Source organism: Rhynchophorus ferrugineus, unplaced genomic scaffold, assembly GCF_030347505.1.
Source record: "Rhynchophorus ferrugineus isolate W39M unplaced genomic scaffold, kcgeb_rfMv2 rfM7, whole genome shotgun sequence".
In the NCBI taxonomy this organism is placed as follows: domain Eukaryota; kingdom Metazoa; phylum Arthropoda; class Insecta; order Coleoptera; family Curculionidae; genus Rhynchophorus; species Rhynchophorus ferrugineus.
Window position 1 is genome coordinate 1956353 of NW_027472586.1, and position 18425 is coordinate 1974777.

An 18425-nucleotide genomic window follows, 5' to 3' on the forward strand; every position below is an offset into this window, starting at 1 on the left:
AGTTTTCATACAAGCTTTAGTTTTCATATTATATAATGAAAATTGTATTTGCAAAAAATTATTGGATTTCAGTTAACGTCACTTATCTTTAAAAGTATACGTTCTAAGGCAATTTAACATGGATTTTTGCTTCTTCTACTTCAAAATACATATATTTTGAGAGTTTTATCTTGATCCGATGGATGAAAAATTCTGGCACTTTTTCCATATATATAGTCGTAAAAATTTGCGACTTTTTATCATTTTCAAGTTTTTTGCTGCCATTTTCGTTAAAATGATAACAAGGTAATGAAGATACGAGGGATTATATAGAATTTTACGCTGAATCGGGTGGTTGTATAATAGTTTTCATACAAGCTTTAGTTTTCATATTATATAATGAAAATTGTATTAAAAATTATTGGATTTCAGTTAACGTCACTTATCTTTAAAAGTATACGTTCTAAGGCAATTTAACATGGATTTTTGTTTCTTCTACTTCAAAATACATATGTTTTGAGAGTTTTATCTTGATCCGATGGATGAAAAATTCTGGCACTTTTTCCATATATATAGTCGTAAAAATTTGCGACTTTTTATCATTTTCAAGTTTTTTGCTGCCATTTTCGTTAAAATGATAACAAGGTAATGAAGATACGAGGGATTATATAGAATTTTACGCTGAATCGGGTGGTTGTATAATAGTTTTCATACAAGCTTTAGTTTTCATATTATATAATGAAAATTGTATTTGCAAAAAATTATTGGATTTCAGTTAACGTCACTTATCTTTAAAAGTATACGTTCTAAGGCAATTTAACATGGATTTTTGCTTCTTCTACTTCAAAATACATATATTTTGAGAGTTTTATCTTGATCCGATAGATGAAAAATTCTGGCACTTTTTCCATATATATAGTCGTGAAAATTTGCGACTTTTTATCATTTTCAAGTTTTTTGCTGCCATTTTCGTTAAAATGATAACAAGGTAATGAAGATACGAGGGATTATATAGAATTTTACGCTGAATCGGGTGGTTGTATAATAGTTTTCATACAAGCTTTAGTTTTCATATTATATAATGAAAATTGTATTTGCAAAAAATTATTGGATTTCAGTTAACGTCATTTATCTTTAAAAGTATACGTTCCAATGCAATTTAACATAGATTTTTGTTTCTTCTATCTCAAAGTACATATATTTTGAGAGTTTTATCTTGATCCAATAGATGAAAAACTCTGGCATTTTTTCCATATATATAGTCGTGAAAATTTGCGACTTTTTATCATTTTCAAGGGTTTTGCTGACATTTATATTATTATTGTATTTCTCACTCGAAAATACATCACTTCGAGACTTTTATCTTTATTTGAGAAATAAAAAAAATGTTGGTACTTCTCCCATCGTCAGGTTTTATTACTTTTTGTGGTTGGGGATAAATAAATAAAACGAACGGCATCACTTATGTGTCTAATCCAATTTTGAACTAGACTGTTTAATATAATAATGATAGCTTCATAATATAAATAAGACAATGTAAATATCAGATACATGACTAGTACACCTTCAACATATAGCCAGTTAAAATATTAATATATTAAAAAAAAATTTAATCTCACAACGTGACTCGATACGAGGGGGGGGGGACGAGGTTGAGGGGTTTACAGTGTTATTTTTAGTGTAAAAATAACGTATTCTATGGTTGTACACAGGTAAAAAAATGAAGAAATAGCACCACGTTATGTACAGTTTTTCGATGTCACAAGGAATGTCGGGATCAGCAGCAAATAAATCGATTCGGACGCACAAAAAGTGTCATTATATTCATGACGTAAAAATGAGAATACTTTATACTTAGACGCTACTGTTATCCTTAAATCGACAGCGCTAGGGTTTTCAAAGTTTCATTAATCTAGGACTAGTCCTCTCCACCAAAGACGAGGTCTTTACAAAAATATATCGGAACAAAAAGGATGGATCTGTTGGTCCATTAAAACGACCCACTACCACCATCTCATTGTTTTTTTTTCTATAAAAAATAGAAAAGTGTACATTCATTTTTCTCCCTATCGAACTTAAACCATATAACGTGCGGGGGTTCGAATCTTTTCCGGTCCTACACGCGCAACCGATATTGCATCTCGTCTCTCGAGCCCCCGTCACTTTTGATTATGTTTATCTTTCTTATTCAAACTAAGATACTAAAAGTAGAAGTCTACTAATGCACAAATGAGTATAAAATTGGCACGCCGATAACGTTTTCTCATCAGTTATAAGAAAATAATTTCATTTCAACTACGATACAAGTGTATATGACACAGTTAGTACTGAGAAGTGTTGTGGTACCCTTTGTGTTTAGGATGCGCGAGCTTGGAATGAATGTGAGTGAGTATCGATGAGGTAACTCTGACGGAAAACGCGAAACAGTTCCTGGATGATTGTCTAAAATAAATTGAGCGGTTCGTTCGTTCGCTACGCGCCGCGGAGCTTTGACACGTTTTGTTTGTTTCTCTTTTAACTGGCAGATATAATCGTCAACGAAAATTAATCTTTGGTCATCTCAGCTATTGTAACCAACCGAGCGTAAGTCTCTCTAACTTATACTTAGGTTCTAATGAAAATTCTTCTATAGTCTACCATTTTTTTTGTCTCGGAGCTTTCGCCTTAAGTGCTGCCCGGCGGTTCTTCTCCGTTCTCCTTGTGCAACTTAGGGTGAGAGTAGTTCTCCGGGGGGCTGATCAGGTCGGGGTTCGGCGTGATTAGGTCTTTCCTTCTGGGGGGACGTTCTAAACTGCCTGGATAAAAAGTAAGTAAAAAACATAAACGTGTATAGATAACATAATTAATTATATAACACCGAACCTGGATACATGTATATGTAACTAATTACAGGTAATTATTGGAGTTATATATTGTCTCTTAATTCAAGGAAACAAAAGTTTTCGGGCAGGTTTTTTGGGGTAGTTCTTTTTCAGGAAGTTCCTGAGGGATATCAAGTTCAGGTATATGAATGACTTTTCGATAATACGAGGGTGGTTCAAATAAGATCGAGCCAAAGACTCTGACGCGTTTATTTACTATTAAAATTTACTGTTCTAGCTATTTTCCCTCACTAGTTACGCATTTTGTCCATCTTTCCGGAAGTTTTTTGATGCCGGTATCGAAGAATTCCTCGAGCAACTCGGACAACCATGTGCGTACGAACTCCTCCACATTGTCGTCAGTGTTGAATCTTTGATCTCCGATGACTTCTTTCAGTGGTCCAAACATGTGGTAGATGCAGGGTAATAAATCCGGACTGTACGGGGGGGGGGGTGTATGTTTCAGTACGCCCCACCCTAATTCCGATATTCTATCGAGCGTGAGGCGCGCGTTATCCTGGAAAAGAATCGCACTTGCTGGAATGCTCCTCCGTTTCGAGCGATAAACGGATTTTACGTATGTTTTCAGAAGGTTAAAGTATATGCAGCATTAATGGTAGTACAACACGCCTAATCGGTCTCAGAATACCGTACACAGAACCTTACCCGCGAACCTGGTTTTCTTCGCTTTGATTGACGCCCCTTACTCGTTCTTCCTCCTCTCGTTAGACATCTTGCTTTCGGGAGTGTAATAGTGTACCCATGTCTCGTCTGTAGTGAAGACTTGCGTTAAAAAACTGTCTCCCTCCGCCTCGTATCGCGTCAGCAAGCGGCGACAAACTTTCAACCGCGTAAATTTTTGTTCGAAGTTCAACAATTTAGGAACCTATCGCGTCGTTATTTTGCGATATTGAAGGTGTTCGTGGATGATAAACTCTACTCTACCAATACTGATATCGAGTTCAGCCGAAATGTCTCGAACATTCATCCTACGGTTCTCAAAAATGAGTTGTTCTACGCGACGAATGTTGTTTGGTGTGATGCGGGTTCGTGGTCGACGATCACGCGGCTCATTCTCGACGGTTTTGCGGCTATCTTTGAATGTTTTGGCCCATTTAAACACGGCAGCCCTACTCAAGCACTCAGTACCGAACTAATTTCGCAAACGCAGAAAAATTTCCGTCTTTTTAACGCCTTCACCCACTAAAAAACGAATTAACAATACGTTGCGCTACGGCGATCGGTACTTGACGTTCACTCATGGTCGTAGCACGTATGTGAAACATGCGTTCCCGAGGAAAACTATGCCACACTGTTCATAAGGGAGCCAGCTCATACATACTCAAGCCACGACCTTCAAAACATACATGCAATACAGCATGTATCTACAGCGTTTGTCCCCATCATATTTGAACCACCCTCGTACAAGGGATATAATGGTTGTTTTTTAATATACGCGAAAAATGTGAAACACTTCTTTGCACAGGAGCTACGCTAATCTTGACTGTATCGTTCCAATTTTAGTATATATACCGCCGGAACGACTACTATATATGTGAATTGATATGAATAGAAATACCTCCTAAATCTAAGCTGGAATTCAGGCTGCCTCCGATCTTGGGGGGAATTGGAGGCGGGTGTTCCTCCTTGGGACTCAGACTGGCGCCGTCCTTGGGACTGGTGCTGATGTTCAACTCGGCCGAATGGGGTCTGATCTCCATGAAGTCGACGTAACTGCTTTGGGCGTTGAAATTGTTCAAACTATTACTGGAGAATCACGCATTAGTTTATAAATAACTCCAATTAAATATATATCTAACTTACTTGGTCTCGTTCATGCTTATCCCGGAATCCCGCAAGTCCCTACCCACGTTGGCGCAAATTCCCAGGTTCGTGGCGCCGGCTAGATCACCCTCCGACTCGGACGGCACCGCGGTGGCCGGCTCGTCCAACGGTAGGTACTCGGCGCTGCAAATCGAGGCGGTTGACTTTTTCTGACCACGTTTGGGTATATTAGGCGGCGCTTCGTTAGGCAAAGACTGCACACGTTTATCCGGGGCTACAAAAGCTGAAGCGTTACATATACACCCTAAACCCCTCTCCGACTCAACTTACTATGCGATCTGGGAGGCAGCGGGGGAGCCTCGTCGGTTCCCGAATCGGGCCAGGAGTTCCGCAATGGACAGGTACCGTCGGTGGGCGTCATGGACATGGCGTGACGGAGCAGTCGGGGCGACGGGGGTTTCGTCAGCGACCTTTCTCTAGAGTGGGTGGGTTTCGGTGGGAGAGGCATATCGCAAGGGTCCGAATCTCTATAAACCAGCAGAATGGGAAGGATCAGTACGTGAATACGGGCGAAACAAGTTGAATCACCCCTACAATGACCAGACAACCCAACAAAAAGCACCGAGAACAAAAAAAAAACGACGAAGCAAAACACAAGACAGTATCCCGGGACGAAACGTGTTGAAAGTCCTGACTACCTTTTACTTTTCGCTCGTTTATTCGGCTTGCGTGGTAGGGTACAGAAAGCTTGAGCCCCTCTATAATCAGCGTTGCTACGTTTTGGGACTTCATAGTGGCCAATGAATCTTCTAAACACTGAACTATAAAATAAAGCGATGTTTGCATTTGGTATTGTTGTTGTTTTGGGATGGTGGAGGTTGTTTTTAACTATATTCAGATACTGTGGCGGCACCTGATAAAAATTTTAGTGTTCTGCAATTTTTACAAAAAAAACTTATTTTTGATAGAGCGCCGCGTAATAATTAATAGCGATAGCGTGAGCCGGTAGCTTACCGGCGGTAGGTTATTTCACTGGTCCACGTTACTTCCGTGGCTCGCATTTCCATTGTAGTTTTTTTTAAACATTTATTACAACAAGAATTCGGGAAAGTTAAGTGGGATTTGTTTTTTGGTAAGTAATAGAAAATATTTTTGTATATTAGTGAGATTATGTAATTATTTTTTGGGAGCTTCTTTAGTTTTTTTATCTCTCTGATATTCTCAAGCTCTGCAGCATTGCAGCGCTTATGTACTGGTATATTATTCGCAAATTTAGTAAGATTTTGGCTTATGTTGATGAATAGTGTTAATCTAATTTTTTCCATTCCGTTTTCGGAGTTTTAGATTTGAGTGATATTGACGCCATTGGTCACGCGCGCTGAGGTGGCACTAAACATTCTATTATAGATTTGGAGGTGGGACTTACAGAAAGTCTTTAGGTATAGGTACAATGTACGTTTACACTGATTGTTTTATTATTACATCTTTTGGGAACTAAATAGTTTCAAAAACGTGTGAAAGGCTTATACGCCAGCCGCCACTGTTCAGATGGATGTAAAATTAAGTATTATCAGTGTGTAGGCTTTCCCCGATATGCAACAAATGAATACATGTAGCTGTCACCCTTCAAGCCTACCTTGATTTCATTGATGGTAAACTGGAACTGCTATATTCCAGCGGGCCTCTCGTCGGCGTCCTCAGATCCGAAAAACTGGTGTTGCTGAAGCCCTGGGACCTGGGCCGCGATTCTCTCTGCGGGATTGGCGGCGCCGTGTTACCCATGGGCAACGAGAGGTTTTCCCTGTTGAGCGGCGGACGGTCAGCATCCTACATTGACGCAAGACAAAATATGACTACGAGGTCGTTATGTCGTTCTTCTTACTTTTTACCACAACCAATAACATCATCTACTACACTAGCATCTACACTACATAAACAAATATGTGTTAACTAACTTTCTTCATGCACAATTCCTCTGTGCTAACGTAAAACTTAACTCCATTTTGTTGTACGACATGCACAGTCCTTCTTTTGTTAGAAATAAGGTTTTTAAGGCCTACCATCGGTTTAGTGTAGACGGAGTCGTAGTCCGCGCCTTGGTGATCGACCAGGTGTCCGTAATTACCGCTGGAGTTCGACGAGCGGTTGCTGCTGCCGTTTTCCACTACTAGACGTTTCTCGGTAGGCAGTGGCGGTAATGGTGTACTGAAACCGGAAGATTATAATACAATATCCCGCGAAGGTTTGAATATAATTACTTTATGATGCTATTCGGCTGATTCAGAGCTCCCAGACTTTCTCCCAACTGGTGGAATCTCTCGATGAGTCTGTGATGCAGGGGTTGCACACTGGGCGGTGCTAGCTTACCGTGAAGACAAAGTCCTTCCTCAATAACCTACAGAATTTTATTGTTTTTGGACATCAAGCCAAACGAGTTGATCCGAACTTACCCTAATGGCATTGGAAATCAGATCCTGTAAGGTGTTGACGTAACATTTATGTTCCGGATAGAGTTTCGCGAACTCTTTGGTGAAGAACGCCTGTTGGTACTTACTCAAACCTCCCTGGTTGTAAAAATTATGAAACATCATCGCTTTTGGCAAATCAGGGGAATAAATACCTGGACGTTAGCGTCGATTATTCCCTGAAGCCTCATGGTGAAGGGATTCAGGTTCCTCTTTGGTTCGTGAGCGTAGATGGCTATCAGTTGCCTCAGTTCGTTCTCCACGTTCTGCATCGTTTCGCAGGCGTACTGTACGGGCGGGATATCGTCCGTCTGTCTAGAGACCACCTCGAACCAGCGTAGTATTCCCGGAAGGGGAGCCGCTATCTCCAAGACTGTCCGTTCTATCCACAGCGTCTAAAATTTTTTTTTTATATGTTGGCGTATGAATATTACGGTTCAAGGTTACTTTTATTTCGTTTTCTTTATCTATGATTCCTTTGTGCACCGGCCTATCGGACTGGAACTTCTTCACGTCATTGTAATGGTAGAAACGCGAAATCTTCTCAGGGATATCGGTAGCTAAAGTGATAGGTGTGGGTTCTGGGATAGGTTTTACGTTACAGATTTGGATAACTGAAACGGACGGTAGTTAGGACCCATAATTAAGCAAAATACGCGATGGTACTCACATTGACCATCGGAATTGATGATACTGTCGTCGGGCGGGGTGTTCTTCATCAGAATTTGCGCGGAAGGAAACTCCGTCTGCAGTCTCTGAGTGAATGCACCTATCCGTTCGTATGCCAGTCCTCTATACACGAACTGCTTGTTCTGTGGGGAGGATACCGTCGTGTATGACGTTCCGGAATGATACACATCGAAAGGAACTTACCCTAACAAACAGTGGGAAACTCAGCCCGTAGAAACCCACTCGGAAATATTCCGGTTCCGGTCGAAGTTGGGTCAGGATATTGTCGTAAAACTTCGCTTGGCACTTAAGGATATCACTCAGCTGTTTGTAATCGAAGAATGTCGTCTCGTACAGTTCGGCCAGTTCTTTCAACAGAGGTATCCCTTTCTCCCAGCACTAGAAAAACGTTTGGTAATCCCCCCAAGAACGGATATCGAGCAATCTCACCTTTCCTTTATCGAAATAGTTAATAATTTGCCTGTAGAGAAGTTCCTTAACTTGGCACTCTGTGTGATTGGGGTAGTTGGGATCGGAAACGATCTGATTCGTATCCCAAGACAGCTGGTCGGTGTACAACTTCATGGTGAAGGCAGCTTCGGTAAAATTCTCGGCGGAAATATGAAGATCGTGCAACTTGTAGATGTAGCGGAGATACATTTCCTTGCGATTGAATTCGTTCTTGTAAAAGTTCTGGAAATATCATCACCGTTGATACAACGCATCCGTATCGGTCCGATCTCGATCCTTACCAAGAGGTTGAACGTGCAGCTCATCCGTTTGTCCCGGTTCTCGTCGCCCTGGATCACGTTCCTGTAATCCAACAGCCTTTCCAGGAGCCTGGTTATGGAGCTGATGAAAGCGGCGCCGCTTTCCTTCCACGTCGGGTCTTCCGACTGAACACGATTCAAAAGCCTAACGAAGCAAAGACGTATTGACAAAGAGAAAGTTATCCATTCACCAAACCTACATTTCTCGTCTAAATCCAGTGACCAAGAATCAAGAAAACTAATTGAAAACGTGCTAACAAGTGACTGATTGGAAACATTCGTGTATGTGTTGAAAATAAAGTTTGAGTCATGCACTTATCCATCAGTAAATATTAATATGAACAAAACGAAACCAGAGTTGTACAAATAACACATCAATCATCAAATATGTGTGTTTGATCTTGTGTTTCACTCTACGCTAATACGCTACGGTACGAAAGGAAAACCCATGTACTTACACGGCACTTAAATGTTCCCTTTATCGCATAGCAAGGATAAAAATAATAATCTTTAATTTATAACGTATATTATTAAAACTGCACGTATTTTGAAGTTATCAAAAGGGTAAGAGTATCAATACCCTCATAAATCATTTACTTGGAGTGTCACCCTCGTGAATGGGAGCAGAAATAGTTCAAACGTACAGAACGATACTTACATGGTGTTAAACAATCGTCTATATTCATCGTCTCCCTTGTTCTCGCTGATCAATATGTCCAACTTGTCGATCAGCTCGCACTCTACTTGTTTGAAATTTCCTCTTGCCCGTTGTTCGCACTCCATCATGTCGAAGAAGATGTGCAAGGTCGCCTTCCTCAGCTCGATCTCCGGTACCAAGGTGACCTCCAAGAACGGACCGACCATGGATGGAATAAAGTGCAACTTGCACTCACCTGTGGGCAAGACCAGTTGCTTTACGCTTCCACCAAAATGAAAGGAAAAAATAACCTATGGAAAGAATACGGTTAATAATAAATATTTACTAACCTAACGAAGACCACATGGATAGAATTTGGAAGCCCATCAGAACCCTCATGTCACCGTACTTCTCGATGATTTTCTCCCGTTTCACATCCGAGAACTGCTCCAACTGGAGAGACTGTTGAGTGAGATAATCCACGGACAAATTGAAATAATTCGTCCAGAGCTGAAACGTAAGAGATAGTTTGATATGATGCACCACAGTTTGATCGTCACAAATCACCCCATACCTCTTTGTCGAAGTAGCCCTTGCCGTCCAGGAAAGTAAAGGCCAACGGTTGGGCAAACTCCTGAAGCGCCATCAATATGACGTTGTTGGTGAGCATTTTTATCACTAACCAATCGGGAGGAAACACCTCCATCCTGATTAAGTTTCTAAACACCAAAAATACCTGAAACGAAATGAACAGAATTGTATTTGCTTGGAGGAATTTCGAAAGACCCCGACTTACCCTTAACAAAAAGTCTTTCAACGGTTTCCGGTCTTTGTTCTGACCCATCAGAACCTCCCATAATCGTTTATAGTGAGATTCGTCCAACAGCTGGAGGATTCCGATTAAACAAGCCACTAAACAACCCTGAAACAACAAAATAATTTGATGATAGACGCTCGGAAACGAACTCCTGGCGGTTTTACCAAAATCTTCAAATCCTTGTCGATGATATTGAGTACGGTTTGTATTAAAACCTCCAGAATCGACAAGTTGAGTGTATCCACGTCGTGGTACATGCAATTGTTCATCTTGCCCAATTCCTCGCTGGGTTTTTTCTGCTTGAAGAGGATGCTTAAGATCTCACCCAGTATATCGGTGCACAGCTTCAGCTCTTCCTTGCGGATCAAATGATAGCGCAGATGTTTACATGCATTGGCCAAGAGAATGTTCCTCGATTCTAAATCGGGAGAAACCCGTCAATGTTTTATTTGTGCCTAGTATGATTGATCACCCAAGGTGCGAAAAAGATTGGCGAGTATTTGGGCTGACGACTTACCATAATCCTGGAACAGTTTGCTGGTCACAAGATTTTTTATACAAACTAATTTGGCTTGTACAAACAGAGGAGGTATGTCTCTTGGAATGGAGTCCAGCATCGTTGAAGCTAGTTTCGTACATTCGATGGTGGGTAATACCTCATTGAGTTGTTCGTACACAGCACTGATGGCTAACAACAATGCAATCTATAAGAAGTATTTTTCATGCTGCTGCGAATCAAGGGGACTGGCTCGCGTTTTACCTGAGTGTTGGTGATGTTGGGAATGTTGTTCCGCATCAGCATCTGGTTCAAACTGGAAAACACGCTGTACAAGTCACGCCTAAAGCTGTCCTCGAAATGTCCGCCCGTAGCTTCGGAAAATAGCAGCCTACTCTGGATTATCAACTTAAAAATATACTCCAAACTTTTAAAGCACTTCTGGATGGGTTCCTGTTTCTCGAACGTGGCCACCCATTCGGCACAATGTTGGACGCTCGTTAACAAACCCCTAGTAGATGAAACGGGCCGGTTAAACTCACCACTCGTCGACTATATATCTTTGACTCACTTATATACTAATGCTGCGGCAAAATGATTCTTTATATAGGCATCGAGAACGGGCTTGAAGTGCTGGTACTTGCAGCCGTCGAGTAAGTTGAAGATGGACACCAGAACGTGGAACACCAGCCCGCTATAAGGCGTCGAGTTTCCGTCTTCGGTCGAGAACAGCGCGAATAGAGCGTCCAGGACGTCCTGTAGGAATTTTATGAGTTCTTCATCCCCCAGCTTCAAGACCCTCTGGAGAGACTCCTGTATACGTTCTGGGTGGGATTTCCAACGCAGAAGCGCCAAGAGATCAACTGAAAATTTCAGGTTTCGTAACCCGGTTGATGTTTCGAGGTTTCTAAGGAGACTTACTGTTTTGTGTTAGTTTGGTAGAACACAGAAGGGTTCTGATAGAGACCATTTCCTTGTGACTCCTGGAAAACTGGCCACTTGCTTCATGATTACCTAGTAGAAGAATGGTAATACAGGCATACACTTTATCATGAGATATTTGGAAATGTAAATTTGTGATATTGTATCTTGTAGAGGTGATAGAAGGACGTACAAAAAAAGTTTCCTTCAAATTTCCTGTAACTCAGTTTAGTAGAATTTGAGATATCACTAAAATAGCTATTATATTCGAGAATAATTATAATTTCAAAACATTTTTTTAAGGGCATATTCTTAAAAGTTTTAATAAAGAAAAACACATACAAAACATTGATTTTTTCAAAATTCAGAATAACAGAATAACCCAGGCGTTGCCTACCTTCATAATCTTTAGCAAAAGCTGGCAAAGTAAGATAGCCGCAATTTTCCAGCTTCGTCTGATCCTCACACTTATAAATGTACAGTTCGTGTTGACAGTCCTGTACTGCGGCCCCGTCTTTGTCCATCAGCCTGAGGAAGGAGAAACCAAACAGTTTTTTGTCGTTCTTCTCTCGCGCTGAAAAAAGGTCTCGGTGAGTTTTTCTGTTGTTATCGTCATTGGGAAATCATCAGTACTCACTTGAACAATGTCGGTATTCTAGACGAACATGAGCACCCGCGAATTTATCGATGGGTAAGGTCAGTCTGACGTTCTCCGCCCATGCTGGCGAGTTATGGTGGTAGATAATCATCGAGTTGTATTCAGACGCTCCTTCGACACCGGATGCACCCCAAAGACAGTTCTGCAGCAAAACAAGCGTTAACTTACAAATCGAATTTCCATCGACTTCAGTCTGCTACATTGATCGTTTGTTGACTTTAAATTAACTTAGACTGAATTTAGATTGAAGCTCAAGCAAATCTTGGGACTCTCTTAGCGACTGTTGTGACAACAGTGTTTAATCTGAAGCATTTTAGCCATCTAGTGAATGTTTGTACCCCTTCGATCATTGCCTTATTATTTGAGATGACAAAATACTTGAACAATTTATGGGAGACAAAGAATGCCAGTTGGACACATTTTTTTTTCTATATTTAAATTACTGTAGCTGTAAAAACATGACAGTAGCAAGGCCTCCAAGATCAAAACGGTTAAGGAAGAAAAAATTGAAGATATTCTGAATAAAAAAAAAAGAATCAACTTTAATAAATAAACTGGTTTCTAGATTAGAATCATATTTATTGACTAAAATTCGTCTGCTTATGAAGGGATTATTCATTAATAATAATTAATAGTTATATTGATAGTGCATAAGATAATACAAGATTGGGGAAAAAATAATTTCGGTGTTTTCTAATGGATGTCTTTAAGTACACATATCTCTAGTAATACTTATTGAATAAAGCCATACTATAGGGCGTTTGAAAGATAATAACCCAGAGAACATTTTAGGTAAAAATGTAGCGTTCTTTATTTACACAGTCCTTGGATATTTCGCTTTTAAAATGAAGATTCCAGAAGCTCATATGTATTTAATTCTTTAATGATAATGTACCTACTTATTTTTGTGTTATCTATTTTTAAATCCCAGTCCATAAGTTTTTGATGGTTTTTGGTGCCTTACCTTGACCACATTCTTCTCACTGTCCAGAACGACAATGGTAACTTCGATGTTTTTCCCGGTGGATTTCCCACCTCGCTCGAACTCTCCCTTGTCTAGGAAAATGTACAGGTCGTTTCTGACGTCCCCGGGCATGATGACATCGGGAAAACCTAAAGACACGGCTTTAGTGAAGGCGCGAGCCCAATAATCTCGACCCACCCACCTAATTTGCTGGTCAAGCTGACATTCTTGAAGAGCAACGGACTCTCGTCCCGGATCATCCTCAGCTCGCCGTGCAGCATCTTCAGCGATATCATGATGCCGTAGTTTATCGGTCCGGAGAGGGCCGAATACTTCCCCGACTGCTTGATGATGAACTCGTGAAGCTGGTGGAAGTCCTTGTCCTCGACCTGGTACACTTTCATACTGATTTCCTTCTCCTCGCTGTCCTCCACCTTGCTGGTGAGAAACTCGCCGATGTTCTGTACCGCCACCCCGTGAGGCCGCTTGAACAGTTGCGGTTGGACGGCGGATTTTTCAGTCTTTTTCGAGCTGTCCGAGTACAGCATCTTGCCTATCCTCATGACGTGCGCTACCATGTATATGTCCCTGTTCAGGTCTGAGTTTCCCAGGTCCTGTGAAACGTAAGAAAGAGTGATGAGTCTGAACAGTATGGTCGGCAGGGTTAGGCAGTATTTTAATTAAGACTGTTTAAAAGTATTATGCTCATTTCGAACTCAATCTAAAATGGGTCAAATATCAGGAGAGATAATATTTTGTATTTTAATTAATGTAAAGCACGTATTTTGTCCAGTTCTGATTGTTGATATACATACCGTGAATACAGTACAATTGCTGTGCAGTTTCTCAATGTGATTGGTGAACCCCTCTTTGGATATCTTGACTAGGAACCGTTCGGTTAAGTATTTCTGCTTGCCGGCGTCATACAGGGAGAAGTAGATCTCCGTGTCCTCGCCGATGTGGTGACCGAAGTCCCTCATGCAGAAATAAAGATGGTGGGTCAGTGTCTTCTTGTGCTCCTTTTTCCTGATCGTGCCCCTGGCCTGGAGGAAGATTGCTTCAGTAAAATTAAAGTTCGAAACAAAAACAGTCCATCTAAAATAATAGTGAACTCGCGTCATAATGACGTCGAATAACAGGTCAATTGCAGTTTGTAAATTAGTTTTAAAATGAAACGTGTAACCGAATGAACATATAGAATTCGCTTTATTGCCAAATGTTTGTAGAATTTTCCAACATCAATGACAGAAATGTTCCAAGCGTTTTTCTTGTTCAAAATTGGCTTTATTCATCAACGTAATCTCCATCAAGAGCCACACAATCATTTCAGCGCCGCTCTAACATTTTAATACCACTTTTGTAGAATGATTTATCTTTTGTCTTAAAATAGGCCTCAGTTTCAACGAGAATATCTTTATTCGAGCGAAATTTCTTACCTGCGAGCCAAATCTGGCGAATAGGGTGGATGTGACAGCAATTAAGTTCAATTCACGGAGTTTTGCCATTGGTTAGATTGATTTGTGACAAGGTACGCTGTCTTAATGAAACAAAACTTTTTTCTTCGCCATATGTGGACGTTTCTTTTCAATTTCAGTTTTCAAACTCTCCAATAACGCTATATGATATTCACTGTTGATGGTATTTCCTTTCTCAAGATAGTCGATGAATATTACACCACGCACATCCCAAAATACCGAGGCCATAACATTTTGCCAATTGTGCTGGCGTTTTGGACGAGGTTCATCAGTTGCTGTCTCACTCAGATGACGATCGTTTTGATTCCGGAGTGAAGTGATCACATATCGACGCAAAACGTTACGTTTAAACATGGCCAAACTCTGCTCAGAATCATCAACACGTTTTTGTTTTTAGTCAATAGTCACCTACTTTGAACAGAACATCCTCATAGTCAAATCCTCATGCAATATAAAACCAACACGTTCTTTTGATATATTCACGATGTTAGTTAACTCACGCAACTTTACTTTTCGATCATTCAAAACGATTTTGCGGATTTTTTTTATGTTTTCTGGTGTTACCACCTCATTTGGACGTCCACTGCGTTCTGCATCATCGGTGTCTCTACGACCACGTTTGAAGTCAACGTTTTATTGTTGTTTATGATGCAGCGAGTCCTTATAAGACTTTTCAAACTATTGCTTCGCTTGAACAGTATTTTTTCCCATCAAGAGGCAGTGTAAAATTAAAACAATGAAATTGTTTTTGATCCATTGTATCGAAAACAACAAAAGTAGTGTCAGTCTTAGCACAGTTTCTGTTGAAGGTTAGTACTAACTAGTGCCATCTATGTGTTAGGTTTGGGACTTTTAATCCTATGCGTTAAATAAATTTACTGCATCATGTTCACTTCCCTGTAGTCCATAAATATCGATGACGTGAGTTCACTGTAATTTTGGCCAGACTATACTTACCGAAACGCTGGTGGTATTCTCCGCAGAGGCTACGTGGACGTGATAGAGCTCGACCACGGACATCGAATCAGGCTCGACCATGTTCGCCCCCTGGCGGGGCACCAGGTCCAGGCCCAGTTTCCTGTAAAAAAAAACAACGAAATGAGACATCAGCCGATTCGACGACTCGAAAAACTTCGCTCCTACGTCTCGTCCTTGAAACATAAGCGTCTTCGCTGGTGCCTGCCGATCTGATAGCGTAGATATCGATTCAGGCCCCGATCGATGAGGTACCACAGTAGGAATTTCGTTTCCGTGTATTTCCTCGCGAAGAACTCGGACACCGTCGTGTCCATGGCGCGAGCCGAATCCAATCGAATAAACTGACCGGTCTACCTGGTGATCGTACACCTGGGCGCAGCCAGCTCGCATTGCTAAACGATATATCGAGGCGGAAAAGCCTTTGTTTAGTTTTCTTCGTCCTTTTGTGCGATCGCATAAAGCCGAACTACCACTAGACGCGGTGTCGTGAAAATCGTGGCACTTAAGTCGCGAGATGCGACTAATTGGAATTAACAAGCTGGGTAATTATCTCGATGGGACTTTTAATAGGCGCCGAGTGCATGGAGACGTGGTTATTATGAAGAGGTACTAAGGTGGGCGTTCGTAAACAGATGAGCCCGTCATCGATGTCTACTTGCACGGAATGAATATCAAGCGAATGGAAACGAAATTGCGACGTTACTTATTGAAAAATAAATTAGCATAGCTCTCCTTGTCCGCTTAGTTCGTTCCCGGTTCATTTCTACGTATATAAACAAAGTTGTTCGATCATTTTTGTAATTCAATAAGAAAATGTCGAAATACACGTACAATACTCAAAAGTCACAGGGTGCTAAACGTGATGAATCTGAATGAAAACTAGGGATTGTATAAAAATTGATATATTAGCATTCGAGTGAACGTTGAATTCTTTATAATTCCAGTAATTTTCGTTAACCTGTGATAGAAATGGCAAGAAAAAACTTGAAAATGGTACGAAATCTGAAATTTTCACCACTGGGAAAAAGGGAAAAAGTTCCAAAAATTTTAATTCTTGGTTAAAGACAAAAGCCTCAAAATAAATGTTATTTTAGGGCGATATAAACGAAAATCGATGTTAAATTGCCTCACAATATTTATTTTTAAAGATATGTGACATATACAGATATCCACTCATTTTTTATAAATACACTTTTCATCGGATAAGTTAAAAACTGAAGGTTGTACAAAAATTATTACAATACTATTCGATTCAGCGTAAAATTCTTTACAACCCCTGTAATTTTCATTAACCTGTGATTATCTGAACAAAAATGACAGCAAAATATATGAAAATGTCAAAAAATCGTAAATTTTCACGACTATATATATGGAAAAAATGCCAATTTTTTTTACCTCTTAGATAAAGATGAAACTCTCGAAATAAATGTATTTTGGGAGGAAAAAAGCAAAAATCCTGGCTAAATTGCTTCAGAATGTATATTTTTAAAGATATGTGGCATAAACAGAAATTCACTTACTTTTCAAGAATATACTTTTCATTGCATAAGTTAAAAATTAGAGGTTTTATAAAAATAATTATACTACCACCTGATTCTGCGTAAAATTTTTTATAATCCTTGTAATTTTCATTAACTTGTAATTATCTGAACAAAAATAACAGCAAAATATATGAAAATGTCAAAAAATCGCAAATTTTCACGACTATATATATGGAAAAAGTGCCAAAATTTTTCACCTCTTGGATAAAGATGAAACTCTCGAAATAAATGTATTTTGGGAGGAAAAAAGCAAAAATCCTGGCTAAATTGCTTCAGAATGTATATTTTTAAAGATATGTGACATAAACAGAAATTCACTTACTTTTCAAAAATATACTTTTCATTGCATAAGTTAAAAATTAGAGGTTTTATAAAAAGAATTATACTACCACCTGATTCTGCGTAAAATTCTTTACAACCCCTGTAATTTTCATTAACCTGTAATTATCTGAACAAAAATTACAGCGAAATATATGAAAATGATAATATGACCAACAGAGTTTGCCGCTCAGATAAAGATAATAAAGAAATGTCGTGAATTCCTTTAGAATATATAATTTTAAAGGTTTATTTAAATGTTTGGTCGGTTCATCGAATATCTATACCGCATCGATAAAACCTGTCAATATTCTTGAAGAAAAGCCATCGGAGGCCCGTCGACCTTGAAACGCTCTCAGAGGTTACTCACATTATACCGAAGCATTGAGACAAACCATCGCTGCACCGCATGTTCAGCGAGTTACCATTATCTATTTAGCCAGAAACGGGTGTTCCGCGAACAATTGTGCAAGGCGCAACCTTTAATTTGCAACGGATGGCATTTTTTGGAATATATTTAATTAAATAACGTTGTTTTTTTCTTTTTGTGAAGCAGGAACATTCTCAGTCACCAAAAATCGAAGAATACTTGAACTATACACTCAATTCTCTATCACCCGGTTAAAATGTAAAAAAATACTCCAAGAAGGGCACTATCTAGTGAATAAAGCAGGTGGGAAACGACACTCTTTTACACCATTAGATTTTCACAACGTAACAGTCTTTATAATTGCTGTAATTTTCATTAAGCTACGATTATTTTAACGGAAATGGCGACAAAAAATCTTTAAAATGGTAAAAAATAATTTGTAATAAAATATTTGCTTCGTCACTAAAAGTGAAAATTCGAGGCATTTGAGATACGCCAATAAGGACAATGTCTGGTGAATAGAGCAGATGGGAAACGACTCCCTTTTCTACCATTAGATTTTCACAAAATATCTGTATTTTAGGGTGAAAAGAAAACGAAAATCCATGTTAAATCGCTTTAGAATGTGTATCTTTAAAGTTATGTGACATAAACAGATATTCACTTATTTTTTGAAAATACACTTAATTGTATAAGTTAAAAACTGAAGGTTGTATAAAAT

At 39.6% G+C, this 18425-nt stretch overlaps 1 protein-coding gene and 1 pseudogene across 9 annotated transcripts in view; both read right to left on the reverse strand.

The window, feature by feature from the left end:
* Positions 1 to 1437: 1437 nt before the first annotated feature.
* spg (dedicator of cytokinesis spg) overlaps positions 1438 to 18425 on the reverse strand; it is a 31967-nt gene continuing 14979 nt past the window's right edge. For 2 of the 9 annotated variants that reach the window (XM_076410498.1, XM_076410503.1), the window contains 30 exons: positions 15455 to 15575; positions 13838 to 14065; positions 13225 to 13636; positions 13023 to 13171; positions 12038 to 12200; positions 11798 to 11974; positions 11401 to 11493; positions 11051 to 11342; positions 10744 to 10990; positions 10501 to 10687; positions 10148 to 10401; positions 9963 to 10088; positions 9741 to 9902; positions 9517 to 9676; positions 9188 to 9422; positions 8512 to 8674; positions 8210 to 8452; positions 7964 to 8158; positions 7761 to 7902; positions 7538 to 7704; positions 7246 to 7485; positions 7076 to 7189; positions 6884 to 7020; positions 6581 to 6830; positions 6262 to 6452; positions 5324 to 5446; positions 4956 to 5152; positions 4665 to 4899; positions 4420 to 4607; positions 1438 to 2774 (listed from right to left, as the gene is read on the reverse strand). In XM_076410498.1, coding sequence (XP_076266613.1) covers positions 2644 to 2774; positions 4420 to 4607; positions 4665 to 4899; positions 4956 to 5152; positions 5324 to 5446; positions 6262 to 6452; positions 6581 to 6830; positions 6884 to 7020; positions 7076 to 7189; positions 7246 to 7485; positions 7538 to 7704; positions 7761 to 7902; positions 7964 to 8158; positions 8210 to 8452; positions 8512 to 8674; positions 9188 to 9422; positions 9517 to 9676; positions 9741 to 9902; positions 9963 to 10088; positions 10148 to 10401; positions 10501 to 10687; positions 10744 to 10990; positions 11051 to 11342; positions 11401 to 11493; positions 11798 to 11974; positions 12038 to 12200; positions 13023 to 13171; positions 13225 to 13636; positions 13838 to 14065; positions 15455 to 15575 — 5722 coding nt within the window. In that variant the 3' untranslated portion in view covers positions 1438 to 2643. Of the gene's footprint in view, positions 2775 to 4419; positions 4608 to 4664; positions 4900 to 4955; positions 5153 to 5323; positions 5447 to 6261; positions 6453 to 6580; positions 6831 to 6883; positions 7021 to 7075; positions 7190 to 7245; positions 7486 to 7537; positions 7705 to 7760; positions 7903 to 7963; positions 8159 to 8209; positions 8453 to 8511; positions 8675 to 9187; positions 9423 to 9516; positions 9677 to 9740; positions 9903 to 9962; positions 10089 to 10147; positions 10402 to 10500; positions 10688 to 10743; positions 10991 to 11050; positions 11343 to 11400; positions 11494 to 11797; positions 11975 to 12037; positions 12201 to 13022; positions 13172 to 13224; positions 13637 to 13837; positions 14066 to 15454; positions 15576 to 15640; positions 15910 to 18425 lie in introns of those variants that run through there. The other 7 variants (XM_076410501.1, XM_076410504.1, XM_076410502.1 and 4 more) reach the window with 6 other exon arrangements.
* On the reverse strand, positions 4300 to 4388 carry LOC143200395 (uncharacterized; annotated as a pseudogene).